Raw genomic sequence first — 24,081 nt, 5'->3', positions numbered from 1 at the left:
GATGGGTGTTTTTTGAATTTCAGTGGAAAAAGCTGCTCAATATACCAATAGCAAATCCCCTAGCTTGGACCCAATCCCACCTAATAAAACTCTAAGGAATGAACCAAAGTGGTAATCCTTATACAAGAGAGACAAATCTGAAATACCAGGATGACCAGAATGATGATTGTATGCCTAAGGGGCCGGTAAACATAACGCTTTAAATGCTAATTTGCAAAGTTCAGGGGGCAGAGGCCAAAGGTCAAATAAATTTCTATAGTTTTGGCAAAATTGGGAAATTTCTTCTTCTATTCAAGGCTTGTGGTGCAGAAACCAGGTCTTTTGTGATTAGTCGTTGAAAGATGTTTATTTTCCTACTAACGAATGAAATGAATAGAACTGTCACAACTGTTTTGCATATGAAGGCCGGAGGTCAAAGGTCAACTAAAATGACGGTCCTCTCCGCTTGGCCCAGTTAGGGCAGGCCTGTCATGTGAACCATTGAAATTGCACAAAGTATTGTTGAAGACACATTCTATATTTTTTGGTGCTCGTCCCAAATAATTTTTTAAAAACTCCATCATAATTTGACATCAGGCTTTAAGGTTTCAAAATGAGATGAATCTATGGCCCGATTTATTAGATGGCCTAAATTTCTTTGTGCAATTTTCCATTTTATACAACAGTTTGCACAGGAAAAGTTTCATAACTTCAGTAGGTTACTACTGCATTCAGTATGAGACTGAAAAAACCAAAAATCACGTGGAACATCCACACCATGGGACATTCTAATTTTAACAAACTGTTGCTCAAGATTTTTAGTTACTGTCATTAATCATTTTAGCGTTACACAATTTTGGAAAATTATATTTTTATGAAAAAGGTTCACCATGACTGAAAAAGCAATTAATGCTTCGCTTTGCGAACTTCCATGGTTTTACAGTACAAGGCACCAAATAATCAGCGATGGGGCATATTCATTCAGTTTGAGCTCAGAATTTTTGAGGTATGCTATTGGCATGAAAATATATTCTACTGGTTCATGAAGCTATGAAATTTTACTGTTGGCTTTGACTGCACTATTACCCCATGCAACCCCACACAGGAATAACAGGAACATTAATTCGTCAAACTGTATTTTATTCCATTTTTACAAATACACATTTTTTTACTAAAGCACAATACTGCAGCAATTGGTTATGGAATCTTATCAACAAAGATTTTGCTTGATCCAACAGACTCTTCAAAGGCTAAGTATTCCTATACATACTTTACTCTCGGTTTATATATATATATACTTTACGACCAGTTTAGCGTGTAATTTGTCCAGCCCCTTTTCAACAATGAGGCGATCATAATTTAGCATTGCTATAACGCTCAGGCCAATTCGGAGCATAGGCCCGCAGTGTGTAATCTTATCTTAGCTGCTTATTGAATAAATGATGACGATTACTAGTGATTGGTTAGAATACCAGAATGATGACCAGCCGGTTACGTCAAATCTGTCAATTCATTGCTGAACTAGCCAATCCAGACAGAATTCGCGCTTGAAAACATGCCTCCATTCATGAATGTGGCTATGCAGTATTATAATCGTGGATAGGGGCATGGCCAACGGACTGGTCGTTTAAAACCGAGAATAGAGTAATATCAAGAATTAATAAAGACTATATTCTGTAATACATAGTGTGAAAGGGGGACTTTAGGCAGGAGTAAGGGGCTAAACTGGTAGTGTTCATGCGACTATGCACACTAGGGGCTCAAGGTTTGTTTGATTCAGCAATAATCATATTTCCCATCCATGCGTGCACTGTTTTGTTGTATTGTGAGATAAAAGAGACACCTGTTGGCGACTCTGTCTAACTTAATCTGGCCTACCTGATATCTGCCTATAGTCTTCCTTTGAGACTTTTAAATCACAGAAATTGACCATCATTCGTTTGAAAAGGTCATTCTCATCAAACCAATTACTAGTGATACCAAATGGTATAAAAACTTTATACCAAGCCTGTTGAACAGCTTTTTGTAAGAAAACGCAAAATTCGTGTTGGCACTGGTTGCTTTTAGCAAAGTTATAAGTACAGTTGGCCATCCATCACCTAAGTTAAAATCAAATTTAAATCAACAAATGGTATATAAACTAACCAAGGCTGTCAAACAGCTTCTTGTAAGAAAACACAAAATTTCTGTTAGCACTTGTTGGTTTTAGCAAAGTTAAGAACAGTTGGCCATCCATCACCTAATTTAAAATCAAATTTATATCAACAAATGGTATACAAACTTAATACCAAGGCTGTCAAACAGCTTCTTGTAAGAAAACACAAAATTTGTGTTAGCACTTGTTGCTTTTAGCAAAGTTAAGTACAGTTGGCCATCCATCACCTAATTTAAAATCAAATTTATATCAACAAATGGTATATAAACTTACCAAAGCTGTCAAACAGCTACTTGTGAGAACACACAAAATTTGAATTGGTACTCACGTTGGTTTAAGCTAAGTAACAACAGTTTCTAATCAATCATCAGATCTAAACTCAAAATTAACTTTTGACGTAAATTCAAGTGTTAAAACTTTCAGATTGCCAAAGAAGTTTCTGGAGCAGTTCGACCAAGATAAAAAGTCACACTTATTTCATTTTCCAAAAGTCATCATATGAATCTACCCCACCCCCGCCCCTACACTCAGTTATTTTGGTTACGCTTTTTAGACGGTTTCTGTCAGAAGTCTCTGTTGGTTAGAACTTGCCTCAGATTCTGCTTTGCAATAATTTGAATTAACTGAGGCATGGGAACCCTGTCTCAACAATGGGTAACAATTCATGCCCAAGCCCATCACCGAGTCCCTAGATATCGGAAAAGGTCGGAAAAAGTCTTGTTTAATAAATGCTCTTGAATATATATGTTTATAAACTTAAATATATGCATAACAATCTACCAGCACTCAATGAATAACGCCCAAAAAACCTAATGAATGAAAAAAAGTCATAACTTATGATAAAAATATAGCAACTATATACATATTATACATGTTGTATTTACAAATTGGCACTAATTGTTGATTTGGTCAGTTTATAACATGACAACTCTAGATATATGTAAAGACTCGCTTTCAAAAGCTTTTAGATTCTTTCGAACCCTTGGTCACATTATCCTGTCTGTGGTATTGGTGTCATATCCAGATGGCTCAGGTGGGAGATTTAAGTACCAAGTGTGGCTGGCTCCTCTTACTTGTGACTTGAGAAGGAGGTTGCAGACAATGGAAAGGTGTTATCCTTCTCCATCCCATCCCGATTGATCCCGATTCTCCATCCCGATTGAGAGTAGCATAAACAAACCTGATGTGGATGGCCTCCTAGCGTTTTGCAGTGTTCATGACAGGATGCTTCCTAGCGTACATGAATTTGATCGGCGCTGCCCAAGAAATCTTGCTTTGTGGAAGTTTTCAGTCTCTCAGTCGTAACACGCTGTGCAGTCGTCACATGGTTTGTGATAGACAGGTTTGTCCCGTCACTCCGTGTTTGTCCAGTTTGTCATTGTCATTGGGACAAGTGGGACACACTACAATCACTTCCTCGGAGCGCTGTCAGGCTTGAAATAGGCCAGGATATCAATGGCCGTAAAATGTCGCCCTCAAAAGCTCTGAAAACCCCTGATGTACACTTTCACTTCAATACATCTCCTCATTTGCATTCCACTGCAAATATCTCTGTTCCCCATAGCTTCTCTTGGAGAGATGTAGATTTCTGTGGAGTCTTGCCAGGCCTTCCCTTGGCTGGTAATCAGAGGACATTCTTCCAAGATGTGATCCATATCTGCTACATCTTCTTGTCTTAGCTCCATCGTTACTCTCTGTGGGCAGGGTGAGGATTCATCCTCAGGTTGGATTTTCATCCTGAGTATCCAATTTGTGCAACCATTGGCCTGGAGGGGTCCTTGATGGGATCAATCCTGTAGATCATTAACATGTTTTCGCCGAACTGATGGTTTTGGCACTGTGACCAAGGGTTCAGGAGAATCAGAGAGCTTGTGAAGGAAAGTCTTTACAAATATCCAATGTTATCAGGTTATTTATAAACTGTCCGATTTATAATACACCTGGATGCATGAATATTTATAGTTTTATTCAGCGACGAGTGCCGATGACATACAGGCATTCAGTTATCACAGATTTTGCGAAAAACCCCAATTCGCAAAAACAAAGATTCTGAAACTATATTTTTTAACTAGAAAAGTGGAAGAAACCATAATGTCCCCCCAAAATAAAAACCGTGAATATGTAAATTTGTTTCGTAGATTTTTGCGAAATTGACGGCGAAATTGACGAAATAAACCAGTATGAAAATTCTGAGGTTTACAAACCAAAAAAGATAATTTGATAGCCAAGCTTCTTCGATAAGATGTTCATATTAAGATGCTTTAGAATTTCCCAACAAACCTTTTAGCTGAATATCAACCCCCCCCCCCATCAACTCATTGCAATGAAATTAAAGCTTTTAAAATAATGCTCTAGGCTTACCGACCTTAACTTTGATTGACACAGCGCTATCTGTGATTAATGAAATAAAAGTGTAATGAAGGGGTAAAAAGGGGGTAACTTCTATTATCATGCAAACATCTTCAAGGCCAAGCATACCGGGTCTTAACCCTTCAGCCATGGAAGGAATTTTTCACCCTGTGCCAGTCGGTGCACAGCGAGGAACAGACAAATAATATTCAAAAGTGTCACTATCTATAGTATTTGCAACCATCTTTTTCCAGTCTGTTTGGCATGTTCAGAGAGGCTGCGGCCAAGTGCTAATAAGTAAAAATTGATGTAGGACATGACGTGCTAGGCACGTCACTCGCCATTGATTGGAACATGTGCATGACATGCTACGCACGTCATCTGCAACAAAAGGGTTTAACCTAACTGTTTCATTCACAAATATTGAATTGTGCGACATATCAAAGTGTTGTCTCCCACCATTCGTCAAAATAACCTAAGAAGTCTTCAACAAACATAATTTATCTCACTTTCAAGTAACTAATGAAATAAAAAGAGAGTGACTTGGAACACATTCAACCTTTTAAGGACTGTCTTTTCAAAGTGACTGGAAAATATTCCCGCGATGTTTCTATAACCAATGAATAGTATAACTTGTGCTGTGTGAACTCAAATGTATCATTCTATATTACATTCTAAGCACATATTTCTTTTCTAAACGTATTTAAATCATCATATTATGCTCTACAAATACTGATTTTCTTCCATTTAAGGAATGGAAAAGTGTCATTATTTAGATTCTCCCTTATAACATGAAAATGAAGATGGTAGACCACACTACATGCACCGCGTGTAAACGTCACGCCTAAAAATAATTCTGACTGAAACCTCGATACACTGCAGTCTAGTCATTCCTTTTTACAGATAAAAGATCCAAATCTCACTCCAGGTGTCCTTGAAAGGTTTATGTGTTCAAACCTACCATGGCATTTTGAGGCCTGCTGTTTGAATGGTAAAAACAGACAGATACAATGAGTCAATTATCACCCCTTGGATAAAATCTGCAAATCATTGAGCTAGCTATACACACATAACTCTATCAACCATCACCTACACACCTTCATCTCTTCACAGCCATTTTTTCAAACAATATTTAAAAACTTCAAGTTGTGCAAGATATCACTAATTTTTGCAGTGCAAGAATTCACTAATTTTTGCATATCACAGTTCCACAAGCAGCATAGAAGGACCATGACACAATGCACAGAATCGCAACCCACAGCCTCTGGTGTAGTATTAAACAATGTCTTTGCAATCTGAGAGTCGACATATTAGATTATATGTATTGATATATACATATATACACAGGTATCTATTAATATTAGCATGCAGTACCTTTCATATTCAGGTTTTTTTACATTTATGGATAATTGCAAAAATACAGTGTCCACTATAGAAATGTCCTGGGGACATTGTGCTCACCTGGAAATCATTTAGTGGTAGATGAAATGAGACATTGAGGTTTAATTGACTTTTTAAAAAGACAAAATGTGGCACTATCAATGACAATTTTAACAGTTTCACCTCTGTAAACTTGATAACTAGCTCAAAATAAGGTCACACTTGACCTAATTAGGGTCAACTGGTACAGATGCCCAATAGGTGTCTACACATAAAATTGGAAGAATCTGTGACAAATAGTAGTGAAATTTTAGAGTTTGGCCTTTCTGACCTTGGAAACTAGGTCAAGGTCATAATGTTATCAGCACAATGTTAAGCTTGATCATATCCATTATCAATCAATGATATACAATGACACTTTGAAGGTCACACAGTGAAGGAGTCTTGATATACGAGTGACATTGAGGTTTTATGACCTGGCCTACTTACACCTGAAAAGTAGGTCACACTGACCTGAGTTTTGTTGATATGTTCAGATGCCCAATAGGTATCTACATACCAAATTTGAAGAGTCTAAGACAATTGATGACGAAATGCGCCACCTTTGCTGAAATTTTAGGGTTTGAACATGCGACCTTCAAAAGTAGGCCAAATCAAAAAACTTGGATATTGTGTCAAGAAGTCTCATCAGAAGTATTGACAGTAAAAATGTCATGGTTCTAGCTACATCTATCAACATTCATTAGATATTGCCAAAATAAAGTTTTCAAAGATGGCCACTTTTGGAGCCCAGAAAGTAGGTTATACGGCGATGATTTATTGTGTGTCACGTCATGTTGTCATAAGACATCCACACACCAAGTTTCAACTTTCTAGACTCGACAGTGAGCAAACGTGCCACCATTGTTGACGGACAACGAACAACAGACAGACGACGGACAAGACGTGACAACATAGGCTCACCCAGGTGAGCTAAAAATCTCACTAAAATTAAATCCAGATCGCGATTTCATGAAAATGTAATGAATTGACCCTGAATATTGCCAGGTTTACAGTAAAGTAATTCGCAAACAACGAGCAAAATGACAAAACAAAGACAAACGTTCCACAACAATGATTTTTCAAAAATATGGAGATTTTCACCAAGAACAATGTTTTGTCTGTCATGTGTGCCCAAGGCTAAAATATTTTTTTTATTATCTTTACATCGTCATCATCATTAGTCAATCGTCGGTGATGCTCAGTGCCTGTTGATGATGTGGGTTTGGTTGTTGACCGATTTATTTGGTGCTGTGTCAAAAAGACCGTTGTTGCACTCGATGCTGAAAACATTTGACAACACCTGAAGGGAGCGCAATCAAGTGTTTTCATTTTCATCGTTTTTAAGTATGTCGTTTTCATCTTGCTGAACTAAACAAGAACTTGTCTGCTCATCAGTGTATTTACATGTCTCCGACTGCCCCAGGTGCTGCAAGGTAGAAAAACACTGAATTATTAAAAAACACCCCATTTCCAAATTCGAATAGTTATATAGCCACCCATACTCATAGCCCTCTACATGTAGCTACAAATTTACTTTCATCACATATGGAAATATTGCATTAAAACGAAATCAGGACAAATCCTCATGACAGATTTTTTAGGTGGTTTTGTCAGTCGTACTGTCAATTCAAGGTGAGCAAAGTCAGTGGCTCCATGCTTATTTGTTTTAAATTGGAAATTCACCTTGAATATCTAGCAAATATCTTGAAGCTGACCAAAATGTTTTCGAAAGCCCCACACCAAAAGATCATGAATGAGGAGGTCCAAAGAAAGCATTAGATGACGTCACTGTAAAACTTGTACAGGACCATCTAGCAAATGAATTGAAGCTTGCCGAAATGTTTTCGAAAGCCCAGGGCCTCAAGACCAATGAAAGCATTTGATGAGGTCACTGCAATATTTTTACAGGGCCATCTAGCAAATAACTTGAAAGCTGGCCGAATGTTTTCAAAAGCCCAAGGCACAGGGGGGCCAATGAACATATTAGATGATGTCACTGCAACATTCTAGCAGGCAATCTCAGTACGCAACTTCCGAGCATGCTAAACAAAGTTCTAAAAACCTTTTTTGAAACTCGTTCAGACCTATTGACCACGAAAAATGAATCAAGAAAAGAAAGCCTTTGACGACGTCACTGTAATATATCTACAGGGCCATCAGGTCCAAAAGTTTTCAGCAGCCCAAAGCCTCAAGACCAACAAAACATGCACTGATGACGTCACTGCAACGTTCTAGCTGGGCAATCTGGGTACACAACTTCAAAGCATGCTGAACAATATTCCTGAAACCATTTTCAAAGCATATGCAGACCTACTGACCACCGAAGATGAAGACACAAATGAAATCATTCGATGACAGCACTGGAAGATTTTTGCAGGGTCATCAAACCACAGAACTTCAAAGCTGGCCAAGCAAAACTGACAAAATTGGAAAGCCAAGCCCTCATGACCAACACTTCTGAAAGATCACGCAGGCACAGACGGTCAAAGCCAAGGAAGAAATTTCCAAATCCTCTGATACCACGATCTGAGATGTTTATAAAGTAAATATCGCAACTGGTTCTTATTACCAAGGATTTCATCACAACTTTACAGCAGACTATCATGCTTCCAACTTTTCCATGGCACAGCAAAGCCCCTCTTTTTCCATTCTTATCAAAACCGACAGACTAACGTGCCAAAAAATTATCAAAACATACCAGTAGAGGATGTTGGCTATTTTCTCTACTATATATAGGTTTCTTGCGTCCCGGTGCTGAAATAGATGTTTCGGGATGCATCAACATCGGCAAAAACTCCCCAAAAATTTAACAACCAATGCAAAACTAACGATTGCATACTTGTAAGTATGTCGAACGATCACTTTAGTTTTATTTTAGTAATATGTTTTTGCAAAGAGAATCTGCCTAAAAATTCATGAAAGCTGCAATCAAAAACAAGTTTGGTGAAGCGGCGACAGTAGCGGAATAGGTTTACGGAATTTGAAACATCGTCAAACCTTCGACGCTTCCCAGTGATTCTGAAGGACATCAAGTAACATATAAATCAAGAGAACACTGGTAAAAACAGTTTTTGATCAATAACAGTGGGCCTAATGGGCCCTTTCTTGGGCTGTTTCTCAAAATGGGCCATTTTATTTTCTTTGTGGTGTTCTACTTCAAGAACCTGATCGCGATATTTTTCTCTTGCGAATCTGTAAACTACTGCCTCAACCAAAACTTTTTTTTGTGGAAATGTTTGTGTGTACAGCAATACCGATTCCTCCCTACTATTCCATGTCTATGGCAAAATGCACATGACACTGGAAATTCGAGAACATTACGATTGTAGGTCACTTGATTAATGGAAAAAGTGAGAGAAAAAATTAGTTTTCTTCCCATTATATCAAGTTATCCAGAAAAAATGGCCTGTTTTAAAACACCTTGGCTGCCAAACTGTGTAAATGTACGCTTTATGGGTAGTCATATCTTAGGCGCCAAGCGTTTTTCAATTGCCCAGTTTAGGAGCTGGAGGCCTTCAAAATTGCCATTTCCACCAAATGAGATGCAGACTATACACCTCTCAAGTTTCTCATCACCCTACCACCAAGACTGGCAACTTTCAATCGCTGTGACTGCATGCAAGCAAGAAGTGGACTTCTTCGCTGCATTTTTAAATGCATCCCCGACTAATTTGATTACTTTCCTCTGCATGTGTGGTTACTGTTTGGTAAGTCCAATAGCCACTGGGCTGGAATTTCCATGATATTTGTATAACACATCATCAGTAAGGTGTACCAATTTTGGACACTTTCTGTTTCTCCACCTCTTAGACACCCAACTTCAAAGACTCCAGTTTTCTGTATACAGTAACTCTGAATATATTGAAATTATGAGACGACCAAAAACAACACAGATTGATACTGAAAATCGTTTACGAAACAAGTGTGTCAAAAATACACTGCTCGACATTCAGGATTTTGACCCCCTATCTCTTCAAGAAACATCTTCGCATATGAGCATCAACCACCTGCTCCTCCACCTTAGGTGTTGAAGTAAGTACTCACCAAGATAAATGACCTGTTGCTATATCGAAGTCAAAGAAGGTTATGAGCAAAATATTGATGGGGTAACATTTTCTTGTAACGGTTTTGAAGGTTCAGTTGAACCTCTCAATTAAGGACACCAACGGGACTGACAAATGCTGTTCATAACAGGGATTAGAAGGATCAAAATGAATGACGACAGCCAATTTGGCCCCAAAACAAGTGTTCTTGAGAGAAAGGCGAGTCCTTAATAGAGAGGTGTCTGCTAAGGGAGGTTTCATTCGATTATAATGAGTAAGATACTTACGCAAGAACACTTTTGCTAAAAAGATGCTGGAGACGATAATTACTCCACCGGTCAGAACGCCGACACAGGACGCCGCAATGAGGTCTGATTGTGGCAATGCACATTCGCATTCTGAAAAAAAACCGATACGATTTACTACAAGAAAAAAAACCACAGAGTTTTATGCAAATTAACCAAATTGGTGGCTAAAAACCCCTAAAGGAAGAACTTTCTTTTGAAAAAGAGTGAAATGAGAGAGCAGTCAATTGTTGTAGCAACCGTGGAGTTTTTAAAAAATTCCAATAGATAACTGGCTTATAATTTTTTCGCTGAAAATAGCATTGGACTTCAAGACCCAGCAGTAGCTAAAGGTTTTACGTTAAGAACAGCTTGGCCAACTATTGAAATATTAAAGTTCCCTAGAAATTTGCACTGACAGGTCTATTTGATCTCGATGGGGTTTCACAGCAGTTAACGATCCGGAAAACTTTTACGACATCAGTGCGTATAAAACCCATCCCTCCCATCCTAGAAGTTCATAACGTTGCAAAAGGAGAACCACATTGTACTTACTTGCACAAGCACATGCCCTTGACGATGGTATCTTGCAATTACTATCGCTGACACTCTGAACCAAAAGGGCAATTAAGCATACCGCCCCTGTGCCCAAGCAGATGCCAAAGACAATTTTGGCTATGAGAACCTTTTTCACAGCTGCAGTTGCTATTTTTTTGGGATCAGGAGCTGGACAGGTTTCTGAAATGAAAAAGAAAACAATCATGATATATACTTATACGATCTAGGGCAAGTTACTACTTTTATGTCAAAGTTCAACACTGGTGATCGTGAATTACAACTGAGTTTGTTTAAGGAATTGATACCGAAATGAAGGTATTGGTTTTGTCGCCAAAGCCGCGAGGGTGGAGCTCAAATGTAGACCGAAACCGAGGCAGAGCCGAGATTTTGGCCAACATTTCATCTCCACCTGAGCGGTTTTGGTGAGACAATCGATACCGACAGTGAGGTATCAATTTTTATTCTATCACATCTATAAGGAAATATCGAATAAAATGTGTTTTTAAATGCTTTTTGTCAGCTTCCACATTTCATTTTGAACCAACCCAAGAGGTTAAGGTTGCCCTTACCATAACCGCTGAATTCAAAACAAGGCTTAGTTTGCACAAGGTGCATTTACACTGTAAAGTACGGTTCATTCTAATTTGAATTGACGAATCTGCACACTTCGCATCCGACTTCTTAATCCGCTATTCAAACAGAGTTCCTTTTGTAACTGAAGACTCAGAGAACGGGACAATTTTTAAAATTCCAACCAGCAGGAAACATCCGTCCGATGCACATTAAAATGGATGGCAAATGAAACTGTTGAAAACTCACTAATTCAGTTAGGGCTGCCAATCTCGCTTTCATGATCAGGTTACCCTTCTTCCGTATACATGTACTTTGCAACAGGATATTTGTGACCCACCACGACAAAATGAGTCGCATGTCGCTCCGAGCTTGACAGGTTGAGATGGACTGGTTGTTCATTTCACTATTGTCTGCCTATTGTGAAATTTGAGAACATCAATATCTTCTATCATTTCTTGGTGTCATTTTAGGCTCATCTTCTGTGCGACATGCAACTCATTTTGTCGTGGTGGGTCACATTTGTATCAGGTCGGCATATATACCTTGAGTTATGCAGCAGCAATCAATTTTATCCCAACACCTTAAGATGACTATCAGTATGATCATGCCTACCAGGCAGCAACCCATGATAGGGCCTGTGATCATACACACGTAGCTAGTTGCAGACACACTAGAATCATTGGTACAACCTGAAAGAAAGGATTCAAGATTGAGATCATGGCTACCAGACAGATCCCCATGATAGGGCCTGTGATCATACACACGTAGCTAGTTGCAGAGACACTAGAATCATTGGTACAACTTGGAAGAAAGGATTCAAGATTGAAATCATGGCTACCAGACAGATCCCCATGATAGGGCCTGTGATCATACACACGTAGCTAGTTGCAGAGACACTAGAATCATTGGTGCAACCTGAAAGAAAGGATTCAAGATTGAGATCATGGCTACCAGACAGATCCACATGATAGGGCCTGTGATCATACACATGTAGCTAGTTGCAGAGACACTATAATCATTGGTACAACCTAAAAGAAAGGATTCAAGATTGAGATTATGGCTACCAGACAGATCCCTATGATAGGGCCTGTGATCATACACACGTAGCTAGTTGCAGAGACACTATAATCATTGGTACAACCTGAAAGAAAGGATTCAAGATTGAGATCGGCTACCAGACAGATCCCCATGATAGGGCCTGTGATCATACACACGTAGCTAGTTGCAGAGACACTATAATCATTGGTACAACCTGAAAGAAAGGATTCAAGATTGAGATCATGGCTACCAGACAGATCCCCATGATAGGGCCTGTGATCATACACACGTAGCTAGTTGCAGAGACACTATAATCATTGGCACAACCTGAAAGAAAAGATTCAAGATTAAGATCATGACTACCAGACAGATCCCCATGATAGGGCCTGTGATCATACACATGTAGCTAGTTGCAGAGACACTAGAATCATTGGTACAACCTGAAAGAATGGATTCAAGATAGAGATCATGGCTACCAGACAGATCCACATGATAGGGCCTGTGATCATACACATGTAGCTAGTTGCAGAGACACTATATAATCATTGGTACAACCTGAAAGAAAGGATTCAAGATTGAGATTATGGCTACCAGACAGATCCCCATGATAGGGCCTGTGATCATACACATGTAGCTAGTTCCAGAGACACTGTAATCATTGGTACAACCTGAAAGAAAGGATTCAAGATTGAGATCATGGCTACCAGACAGATCCCCATGATAGGGCCTGTGATCATACACATGTAGCTAGTTGCAGAGACACTATAATCATTGGTACAACCTGAAAGAAAGGATTCAAGATTAAGATCATGGCTACCAGAGAGATCCCCATGATAAGGCCTGTGATCATACACACGTAGCTAGTTGCAGACACACTAGAATCATTGGTACAACCTGAAAGGAAGGATTCAAGATTGAGATCATGGCTACCAGACAGATCCCCATGAAAGGGGCTGTGATCATACACACGTAGCTAGTTGCAGAGACACTATAATCATTTGCACAACCTGAAAGAAAGGATTCAAGATTGAGATCATGGCTACCAGACAGATCCCCATGATAGGGCCTGTGATCATACACACGTAGCTAGTTGCAGAGACACTATAATCATTGGCACAACCTTAAAGAAAGGATTCAAGATTGAGATCATGGCTACCAGACAGATCCCCATGATAGGGCCTGTGATCATACCCACGTAGCTAGTTGCAGAGACACTATATAATCATTGGTGCAACCTGAAAGGAAGGATTCAAGATTGAAATCATGGCTACCAGACAGATCCCCATGATAGGGGCTGTGATCATACCCACGTAGCTAGTTGCAGAGACACTATATAATCATTGGTGCAACCTGAAAGAAAGGATTCAAGATTGAGATCATGGCTACCAGACAGATCCCCATGATAGGGCCTGTGATCATACCCACGTAGCTAGTTGCAGAGACACTATATAATCATTGGCACAACCAGAAAGAAAGGATTCAAGATTGAGATCATGCCTACGAGACAGATCCCCATGATAGGGCTTGTGATCATACACACAGGGCTAGTTTTCTTTACCCCACCCACACAGGTTCTGGATCTGAAGTTTGTAAGAAGGAAACGTACAGGCAGTGATTTCATTGTGTATTCAACAAGATTCTGGTCATAGAAGCGTCGGCTTTCGGATAGCAAGCATCCGTACTGAATTTGTTGGCAAGGACATAAACAAGGTATATTTTCATCACTTTTGAAGCCTATACGGTAGTGAGAAAGTTAAGTTGAGCTTAGTTAAAACAAGTAATTTCCACAGGCCCCTGTTGTATAGCTAATTTCAGAGAATTCTGATCTCCCCACGAAACTTTTCTTTTTTAGCTGGCTTGGCTGTACAGGATATTTTGTTTGCTGTCTGACCGTCTCCATAGGGCACTCTAGTTAAAAAATTTCTAAGCCCTAAATTTCTATCGTCCATAATATCATGATTTTGAACAGGTCTGTTTTTTATGCGATCTTATGCTATAGGTAATCGTGTTTTTCTAGACAACAAAATAAAGTGGACTGAATTGAACCACGATATTGCTGCCGACAAAGAGGTTCTATTCCATGGTGGGAATGTTAACTCGGGTCTATAATAAGGAATGAGTGCGGAACGAAACCTTTAATTCAGCCCACAGGCAGTTAACATAAAACTACCATTGATCAATCAGACAACAAAGCGTAAAGTGGGAATTCCCCTTTTCAATTGACAACACATTGCCATGGCACCGACCAATCATCATATAAACCCCACAAATCAATATCATCAATGCCACGTATGCTGTTTATCATCTGTTATTCATGCGTGCGTTTACGATTCGGCGAATATGGTCATAGATCTTTTATGAATATTTTCTCTTTTCTGCATCGCATATGTTTGGTTAAATGGTGACTCCCATGGAAAACCCAGTGGCTTTTAGCCAAACATGATAAAGGGAGTTAGACTTAGATTTCAGCTAGATGCCACGAAGGGTTATTATAGCATTTTGTATATGGAGATCTAACATGAACACTACTTTCTTGGAAAAACTAAAGGATACAAAGGTGTTAGATACATGTGATTAAGAGTGTCAACCTTTTCAAAATGTCCTGGTCAATTTAAAGCTTTTTCTGAAAAAGAGAAGAACCCACCCCCATCCACCGTTGAGATGCACAGCTCATTGCAGGAAACTGAGGTGGCATTCGATTACAACGATATGCCACTAACAGGCAGGTGCTGCCATCTCAAAAGTAACACCAGCCCCTACAGAATCCTCCCCAATATTCTCTTGCAGCCTTTGAATAAATACTGCGGTCAGCAGAAACAAAACTAAATTTCCAGATTTTGCATCTGGTTACGCATGCGCATTGAGACGTATAAAACAAGGTAAACAATGCGTAACTAAGGTCTACTTATTTATGCGAATGCGTCAATGGTTGCATAATCTCGAAATTTTGTGCGATTTTCTACCAACTGCGGTGCAGATTCAAACTTCTAAAAGGCGTCTTCAGAGGTGTCATGACATCTCCAGACCGCATTTATACTAGCCCAGGCTTTGTTTATTTCAGTCTGAAATCCTACGAGCGTTGCCCGAGGCAAAGCCAGGCCAAATTGGTACACGACAATGGCATGTTTGCCGAGATGAGACACCATTATTTGACATGCGCATTTTGTTCTATCAGTTTGATTCATAAGCCAGAGGCAAAGTCAAACAGCTCCAAGCATATCCAGTACGAGAGATTTAAAATGACCAAGATTAGGACAATTTGTCCTTCGAGGAGTGAACACATACAGGGTGTGGCAAAATCATTCAACAAAACTCACAAAAAGGTGAGATTTACAAGAACTGCATCTGTCACATGAATAGTTATAATGAATCTGTATACGGTAGAAGGCCAGGTTTTATAGGTGCAGATAACACAATTATAGAATGTTCACACATTTTCTGATTTCTTTTTATTTCAAATCGGCGCAATCCTGGCTGCCCTGTTATACAGCCAGAGTATCCTGTATGCCTGTACGTGCCCTCCCAAATCAGAACTGACACTCTAGCTTGGGAATATAATTCATGGCAAAAACAAGCATGATTTTCGATACATGCTGTAGCATCCTTGCCATGGGGAAAATTCTATGCAAATATCCCAAGTCATAGCAAGCGAACAAACAAGAAGTATCTCGTCTCGCTGTAGGAGGTTGACAGTGACAAACTTTTGGGATGTTGACTCACAGATTACTTTAAGCATTTTGCACTAGTCCTTGGCACTTTGTAGTAAACCCTGGAACTTTACCATGGCATTTTTGTTATTGTAGGCTTCAGTCCACACACAATTTCATTCGCTCAGCCGATCTTTTTCCAAGTCGTAATCATGCAGAGTATGTGCACTTTGGTTGCAGTCAGAAAGTCACTCCTCTATTGCGGGGGATATCAGTCGGAATCTGCAGCAGTCAATTATTGAGATGAGCCGTTGTGACCTAGGGATGGTTGTTCAAAGCTCCGCTATCTGCTAACAGTGGCTTGGCAGCCACTTAACCACCACTACCTTAGCACCAAGTGCTCCGCTAAGTTAAATACATTTAGCGGCAAGACAATTCTTTGTAGCAGTCACTTAAATTCAGCAGTCGCTAAACGAACCAGGCTCTCAACAACCTGGTCCTGACCTCTAGACTCGGGAACTTTAAGCAGAATAACTCACAGGTGATTGGAAGAGATGAACCAATCAGAGTTGATGTTTGTCACATGAACGGCAATTGTTGGTCAGCAACCAACAGGGTGACTCCGATTATTCTGATTGTCTATCCAGTTATTCAAGCGATCAGTTGACTCGAGACTCACACGAAGTTCGGAGAATCCTTCTTGATATTGACAACAAGTTGTATAGGTTTCACAACAACCTTGTCGTTTTCAGATGGTGGGACCTCCCTTAGCAGACACCTCTCTGCTAAAGGCACCCTCTCTATAAAGGACACCACCTTGGGTTCCAAATTGGTTCAATTTGACCTCGCTAGTAAGGACACCACTCTATTAACGACAACACTTGCCAGTCCCGAGGGTGTCCTTAATAGAGAGGTTTTACTGTATCAATATATTTTCAATGCATGGTATATCACCCGTTACCCAGACGTGCCAGGACATCAGAAAAGCTTCATGCACAGCCCCAAGCATGTCGCATCGACATGCAAGGCTAGCTCGACACAAAAGACATCTTGTTCAATGGCAAATATGAAACTTGTATCCTACAAATAAATTCTGAAAATGATGTTTGAATTCCATTTTGCAGATGACATGGCTCTGAGCATGCACTTGCCAGAACAGAGAGCATAACTGTCAAAGATGCTTACTATGCCACTCGGCATGCTGGGGGGGGGGGGGGGGGGGGTAACTTTGCCACTTCTCAAATCATCCACAAAAAGACAGCTCACTGTGTTATCTAAATTGAATTCCCATTGTGATGAAGTTACTCGTTCACAATGGAACCAACCAACCCATCTGGCAGAGACCCCGAGAGGAGGTGCCAAGTTGGAATCAGATCATAACCAATAATGCCTTTTTCCTGGAATTATTCCATCTTTGGAAGGGATCTGACAATCAGAACGGGCGGTTAACTCTTTTTTCACAACCTACAAATTAATATGATAAAGATAAAGATAAAGACGAAATCAAAAACTATTTTCATTTTATTTCACAACATGTGAGACCATCATTTAAAATTTGATATATGTCAAGAAAGAAAACATAAAGTGCATCAAATGCAAGAAAAGGCAATTGCCTGGCAGTCCATCATAATATCCGCCTTGTACGAGTATACTCGTAATGGAATGCATCCTCAGATTCGCCCAGTACGAGTATTCTCGTGATAGTGTGCATTAGGTCTTGCAACATGTGCATTCTCGTCACAGCCCTTCAGTCATTCACAACCAACTCCCCAATATGCGAGCAAACTTATGTCGAATCTGCCCATCCAAGTACAAGTATACTCGTACAACAGCATTTTTCAGCTCTGCAAACTCCGAGTTTACTCATCTGCCTTCAGTCTTTCAATGCAGGCCTCTCATTTACACTAAACACACACCATTTAATGGTGTGTGTGCCAACATTTTTAAGGGGGATCAAAGTTACAAACAAAAATTGTTTGGGGGGTGGAGGGGTTGCCCTCCCGATATGTTTCCTGGAGGTGAAACTGGTCAAATATGCTCCTTAACACGTTTATATGACAACAGACTTCAACAACCTAATGATTCTGCCAAAAAAAGGGATATTTTTGTCAGAAGACAGAATGCAATGAAATCGCAGTAAAAAAAGCCCAAATGAAGGAAGGCAGGATACATATATGTCCCAAAGGAGAGGCAGGAAATGTTTCCACTAAAAATCTTTAAGAACTAGCATCAAATGACAGATATTTTTTGGTCTGTGAAACAACAGAAATATGGAACACAAAAGATTATAATTCAAGGCGAAATATAAGAAATCAACACCTATATCACGGTGCATAATTTTCTATTGCGAATTCAAAAAACGTTGCTTTTTAATTTCATTTTCCATGACTAATTACCAAAAACATGAAGTTAAAGGCATCAACTAGGAAGGTGAAACTCTGAAGCTATGGTAAGGTGCTGATTATGCTTTATGGCAAAGTGACGTCGTCTTCGACCAGAAAAAATGAACTGAATCCAAACTGAAGCACCGCAAATAGAATAAAAATGGCCAGGGCCATTGTGCTCACCTCATGTGGAGGAAAGATGGATAAAGAGCATGGTATTGTGTCATGTAGTGTTAGGTTTGATGTAGGTCCAAGCAATTACAATTTCCCCAAAATGGCCAATTCACAGTACATTCGACCTCTGTGACCTTGAAAAGTAGGTCAAATCAAAGAAGACCCGGGTGACACATTGAATGGTTGTTAGAATTAGATGTACCTATGATATAAAATTGGTGCCAATCGGGCAAGTCATTACTAGGAATAATGGCATTTTGAAGAATTTAGGATTTGGCCCCCTCCCTGGAGGCCAAACGGCAAATCAGATCGCACCAAACTTCAGTACCTGAGATCACCTGACCAAGGGATACATGTGTACTTAATTTGTGATCAATAGTCATTGCAGTTAAGAAACGTGCCATAGTTACGGCCTGACGGCGAATTTACGCCATTTGACCTCTGTCATGTCTGTGACCTTGACAAGAAGGTCAAATTAAAAACCTGTGTGACATATACTGTATGGTGGTTAGATGTACCCATGATATCAAATTGGTGGCAATCGGGCAAGAAGTTAAGGAAAAATCACATTTTTAAGGTTTTTGGATTTTGCCCCCTGGTGGTCAAGTGGTGAATCATATTGGACCAAACTTCGGTCCCTGAGATCACCTGACTAAGGGGTAAATGTGTACCAAATTTGGTATCAATAGTCATTGCAGTTTAGAAACGTGCCATCGTTACATCCTAACGGCCAATTTACACCATTTGACCTCTGTGACCTTGAAAAGGAGGTCAAATCAAAAACCCGGAGGATATATGATGCACCTTTGCTAGAAGTACCTACCATATTTTTTTAAAAATTACCCGACTACTATTAAGGGAGATATTGCATATTTTCACTTTTAACGTTTGGCCCCCTGGTGGCCAAACCATGAAACGAATCGGACCGAAACTTGGTTTCCAAGGTGTCATTACATAAGGGTACATGTGTACCAAGTTTCAACCCAATAGCTCTAACAGTTACGAAACGTGCCCTGCTAACGGACGACGGACGACGACGGACGACGACGACGACGACGACGACGACGACGACGACGACGACGACTACGACGACGGACGACGGACGCCACGGTATGGGATAAGCTCACCTCTGCTAAGAGGTGAGCTAAAAACAAATGCCTCCCCTAGAGCAAATACGCCGTGCTTGTAATCGAAATACACAGAAAATATTGCAATCGATATGCAAGATCAATTAGCTTAGCGATAGATTAGCGATAATTCTGATAAAAAATTACGGCAGGCTGCAGAAAGGCAATACTCGTTAGCAGCAGGGTGTGGATGTTTCTGCGCATTATTATAGTCATATCCTGTTATGCCCATCGAGAATGGTAAATATGTCTCTGTTGCATAGGTGCATTATATTTGCGGGACCCAAGAAGTGTGTCAATAGCCCAATATTGTTTATGAACTGATAATGTCCAAGCGATTGTCTGCAGAATAACACAAAATGTTGTCCTTGCAACACTTTCCAATTGTGACGCCCTGCATACAGGCCATTTTGTTGCATGTACATGTAACAAACATTGCACAGCACAGCAGCAAAAGTTGCCTGTCAGAGATTGACTCAAAGCTAAATGTTTATAGCTAAACACTGTCGTCCAGGACGCAATGTGATCTCAGAAGTGAGGGGTCCTTTTTCAACTCTAGAGTTCAAATCCGTGATCGACAGGCCCAGGGAATCGTTCATGAAACATGTCTATTCCACAGCCACAGCAGCACCCAAAAAATACAGAGTCCTAATACTGATATCGAGAAATTGAGCTAGTTCTACGACTAAAGTTACCCTTTTTTAGTTTAATTTGAGCGATGACACCGCACCACATTTCCCAAGGTATCCCTTAATACGAGAGAAGATTTTGTGGAAATGTCAACCGTATTCCGGTCAGATCAGGTCATCACGCTAGTGCGTCTATTTATAATTTATAGACCAAATTTTAGCATTTTCCCTGGGTAGCGAGATGACCTCAAGGAGATGGATGACTTTTTTAAAATGTTACCTCGAACAGAGGAATGCCTCGGGAAATGTGGTGCCGATACTCCAGGTTGATGGCCACAATTTTTCAAAGTACTTTTCAATCCATATGCTTGCTTATATCATTATTTACATGTATACAGTTTAACAATATTTAATTACATCAATATGGAATTAGCAATACATTTTATCAAAGACGGGCTGATGATACTGACTCCAATCAAAAGTGATTAAGTGGCTCTGACCTGACCAATCAGATAGTTTTTTACAAATGTTGGCAGTTCCCATGATAGGCACTCTCCAATGATATATATCAAATGTCCATCTCTAACATTGACAAATTGTAAGAAAACAAAGAATATTAAGACAACATTTAAAATGACTGTTTAAAAGTTTGACAGATTTTCCATGTTTCTTTTATTAGCACCATATTCTTCTGTCCATCTTCTGCAGACCGGAATGCGTGATTTACCGAAATGCATGATTTTCATAAAAACTTTTCCACCAAACAGGATTGAAAAGTTTCTCACCACACACGATTATCAGTGACCTTCATTTCAATCATGAATCTTAGGCACTTCAACCAGTGACTGGCAACGTTATTTTAATATTGCTTGACATTTGTTCATTCACTTTTTACATAAATCCTCTCCTTCTTCCTTTAAGCTTGCAATGAAAAGGCAATTTTTATCACAGCCATGGGCAAAAATTATTGCTGTGATGTGCAATAAAAAGATCACTTGCTCAGAAAGAAATGGGACGGTGTATTCCTGTTTCGCCTATTCCTGTTCCGCCTATTCCTGTTTCGCCTATTCCTGTTCCGCCTATTCCTGTTCCGCCTATTCAAATGTATTGCTAACCTCCCCACAGACGTAGGAATATGAACCGTCCCTTACTGACCGACCAAACCCGAGGAGAGCCACATATGTACGCATTGAAACAATACGTCAATGGAGAGAGGGACATAATGAGTTACGTTGATGCCATCAGTTACCTTGTCTGACATAATATCATGATATGTATTTTCCACCTTGTTTGACTTTATATGTGCTGTACCTACATGTATATTATGACATGGGTTTTACAGCTGATTTTGATCAAATAATTATGAGAATGTACAATATTATGTATTTTTATCAAAAACTCATGAATTCAGTTTTCATAAAATAAACGACTGCTTTACTCTACTTAATCGATTAGTTTTTACTGTGTGTCAGTATGGTCATATGGTCCTATGGTCAAATAAGTCCCGGACTGTCCCCGCTTTCAAGGTGACTCTTTCAAAACGGTCATGGCATAACAAAGTTGATGGCATTTGATTAGTCAAATTGTCATCACATCGTTAACATCATCCAATTGTCCCCTCACATTTTCCCCATAAAATGGACATGCATCCCTAAGGTTCCCCGTGGGAGAGTCGATTTATTGTAGGGGTACTGGAAAGTAGGCGAAACAGGAATAGGCGAAACAGGAATAGGCGAAACAGGAATTTTGTAGGCGAAACAGGAATAGGCGAAACAGGAATAGGCGAAACAGGCATAAACCAATGGGACATCAGTGAGTTTGTTATCTATCCCACTGATCCTTGTCACTAACACCTGTGATAACCCCAGTAGGCTAACAATTTTTCCCTTGCAACAAAATTTAAAATGGCATGTTGCTGCAATAAAATTGCTTCTCTACGATGAAACTTGGCTGAATATGGAATGACAGTAAGTGGAATGATTTTTATAAATGCTATCCTGTAAGATATACTCTAGTTTCACCGATCAAAGACCGGTTCTGAATATTCAATTCAAGCTAGAGGGTTTGTGACTGCACTTTGTCCGAGGATCAAGAGGACATGTTCTGTGGTCTTAGATCAGGGAAACTTGAGTATCAATATCATATTATACATGTTAAAATAGACACCTAACATTTAAGTCTTGTACAAATACATTATTATCTCTAAACAAGATAAATGAAATGTCCGTAATAACAGATCTTAACATGCCTAACAAATCTTGTAGTCTGTCGGATCTATAAATATTCGATCTGAAAATATTTCCAGTTATCAGATCAAACCAATTAAGGGCAATATATGGGACACTCCTATAGAGACCGGGCAAAGACGTCATTTTGTACGTCAATTCATAATGTCCTTGACCCTGTTGACCTTGCACCAAGTTCAGATTGGTTGACGTTGCCACACTTCACTACTACAATTTTTGCGCCGATGACAAAGTGTGCCACATGTGTCAGTGATGTAAATTCGATGTCCAAATGCTATTTTTTGTGTCAACAATGTCACCTAAATGGACACCTCTTCCAAAAGAATCCCATCTCCCTATTAACAGGGGACCCTTGGCAGGAGCAGATGGGTCAAATTGGCCATCTTCAGGTGACTAATAAGAAATATGCACAGCAAGGGCACTGGGTCATATTTTATAATTTATTCAGCATTTAATGTACTCCTTGTACAAGCGTTAATAGTTTTGACGTACTGTGAGAAGGGAGAGACCCCTACTGGCAACTTTGTCTAACTTAATCTTGCCTACTTAGCTGCTGCCTATAGTGTGCCTTTAAAGAAACTCTTATGTTGGGAAATCCAGCAATTTTGGGATGGTTCTGCCAACACCAACAGGAAGACTAGCATTTTACAAGCTCATATATTTTTCCCATTATTAAAATATATCATTGTAAATACGCAATCCACACAAGTTTTTACTGATGCCAGCACAGAAGTAGCCAGCGATTTTTTCTGGAAACAACATCCAAAGTACATGTAAGCAAACAGCATGTGCCTTTGAGCATTCTTACACCCCTGGTGGTGGTGAGGCGAATCACCTCAAGCCATTTTTTTCCTCACATAACAGTCCCTTTAAAAACAAAATTAATGTTCACTTCAAAACTGACGAGTTCTATTGAATTCAAACCCAGTGAATCCCCTAGGCCTACACATAGGCTGAGGTCAATCATATAATATGAACAGATACTGTTGAAATTTTATCGTTTCAACAATCAAAATTGACACAATTAAAAAAAGATTTCATTTTGATCTGAACAATATTTTAGTACAAATGGATGGACTGTATGACAATTGTATTTTGAATATGTTTGGAGGGATTTTTTGTTGAAATGGATGGATTAATACTTGTCATATTGTAAACAAAGATATCCATCTAGCTTACTTTTACAACAGAACAGTTCAAATTTTCATAAGATGGAATGTACAACACAGTGATTCTCAAATCCACACACAATATACATGTCACATTAAAAATTTACAAGGAGATATCCCATTAGATATTCAAGCGTATATAACAAATTCAGTAAGCAACCGTGATTCATAAAAAAATGTGAAACCACACCTTCAGTGGACCACTGTATCACAGAAATGGCAAAATATATTCACAGTCACGCCCAATGGCAGTGTGGTAAAATAACTTTCCAATTAATCAGTGGTTTAGTTGAGACTAAATGAC

The 24,081-nt window shown here is 39.5% G+C and overlaps 1 protein-coding gene across 5 annotated transcripts in view; it reads right to left on the bottom strand.

Moving 5' to 3' along the window:
• The window catches only part of LOC135502040 (uncharacterized), a 56,053-nt gene that overhangs the window by 11,154 nt on the left and 20,818 nt on the right, over window positions 1-24,081 (bottom strand). For 2 of the 5 annotated variants that reach the window (XM_064794511.1, XM_064794515.1), the window contains exons 5-7: window positions 11,906-12,052; window positions 10,788-10,970; window positions 10,236-10,346 (exon numbers count right to left, since the gene is read on the bottom strand). In XM_064794511.1, the coding sequence (XP_064650581.1) occupies window positions 10,236-10,346; window positions 10,788-10,970; window positions 11,906-12,052 (441 nt within the window). Of the gene's footprint in view, window positions 1-973; window positions 7,332-8,603; window positions 8,660-9,949; window positions 9,969-10,235; window positions 10,347-10,787; window positions 10,971-11,905; window positions 12,053-24,081 lie in introns of those variants that run through there. The other 3 variants (XM_064794516.1, XM_064794514.1, XM_064794512.1) reach the window with 3 other exon arrangements.

Source organism: Lineus longissimus, chromosome 18 (assembly GCF_910592395.1).
Source record: "Lineus longissimus chromosome 18, tnLinLong1.2, whole genome shotgun sequence".
NCBI lineage: Eukaryota > Metazoa > Nemertea > Pilidiophora > Heteronemertea > Lineidae > Lineus > Lineus longissimus.
This window is presented reverse-complemented; position numbering and strand designations above follow the sequence as displayed.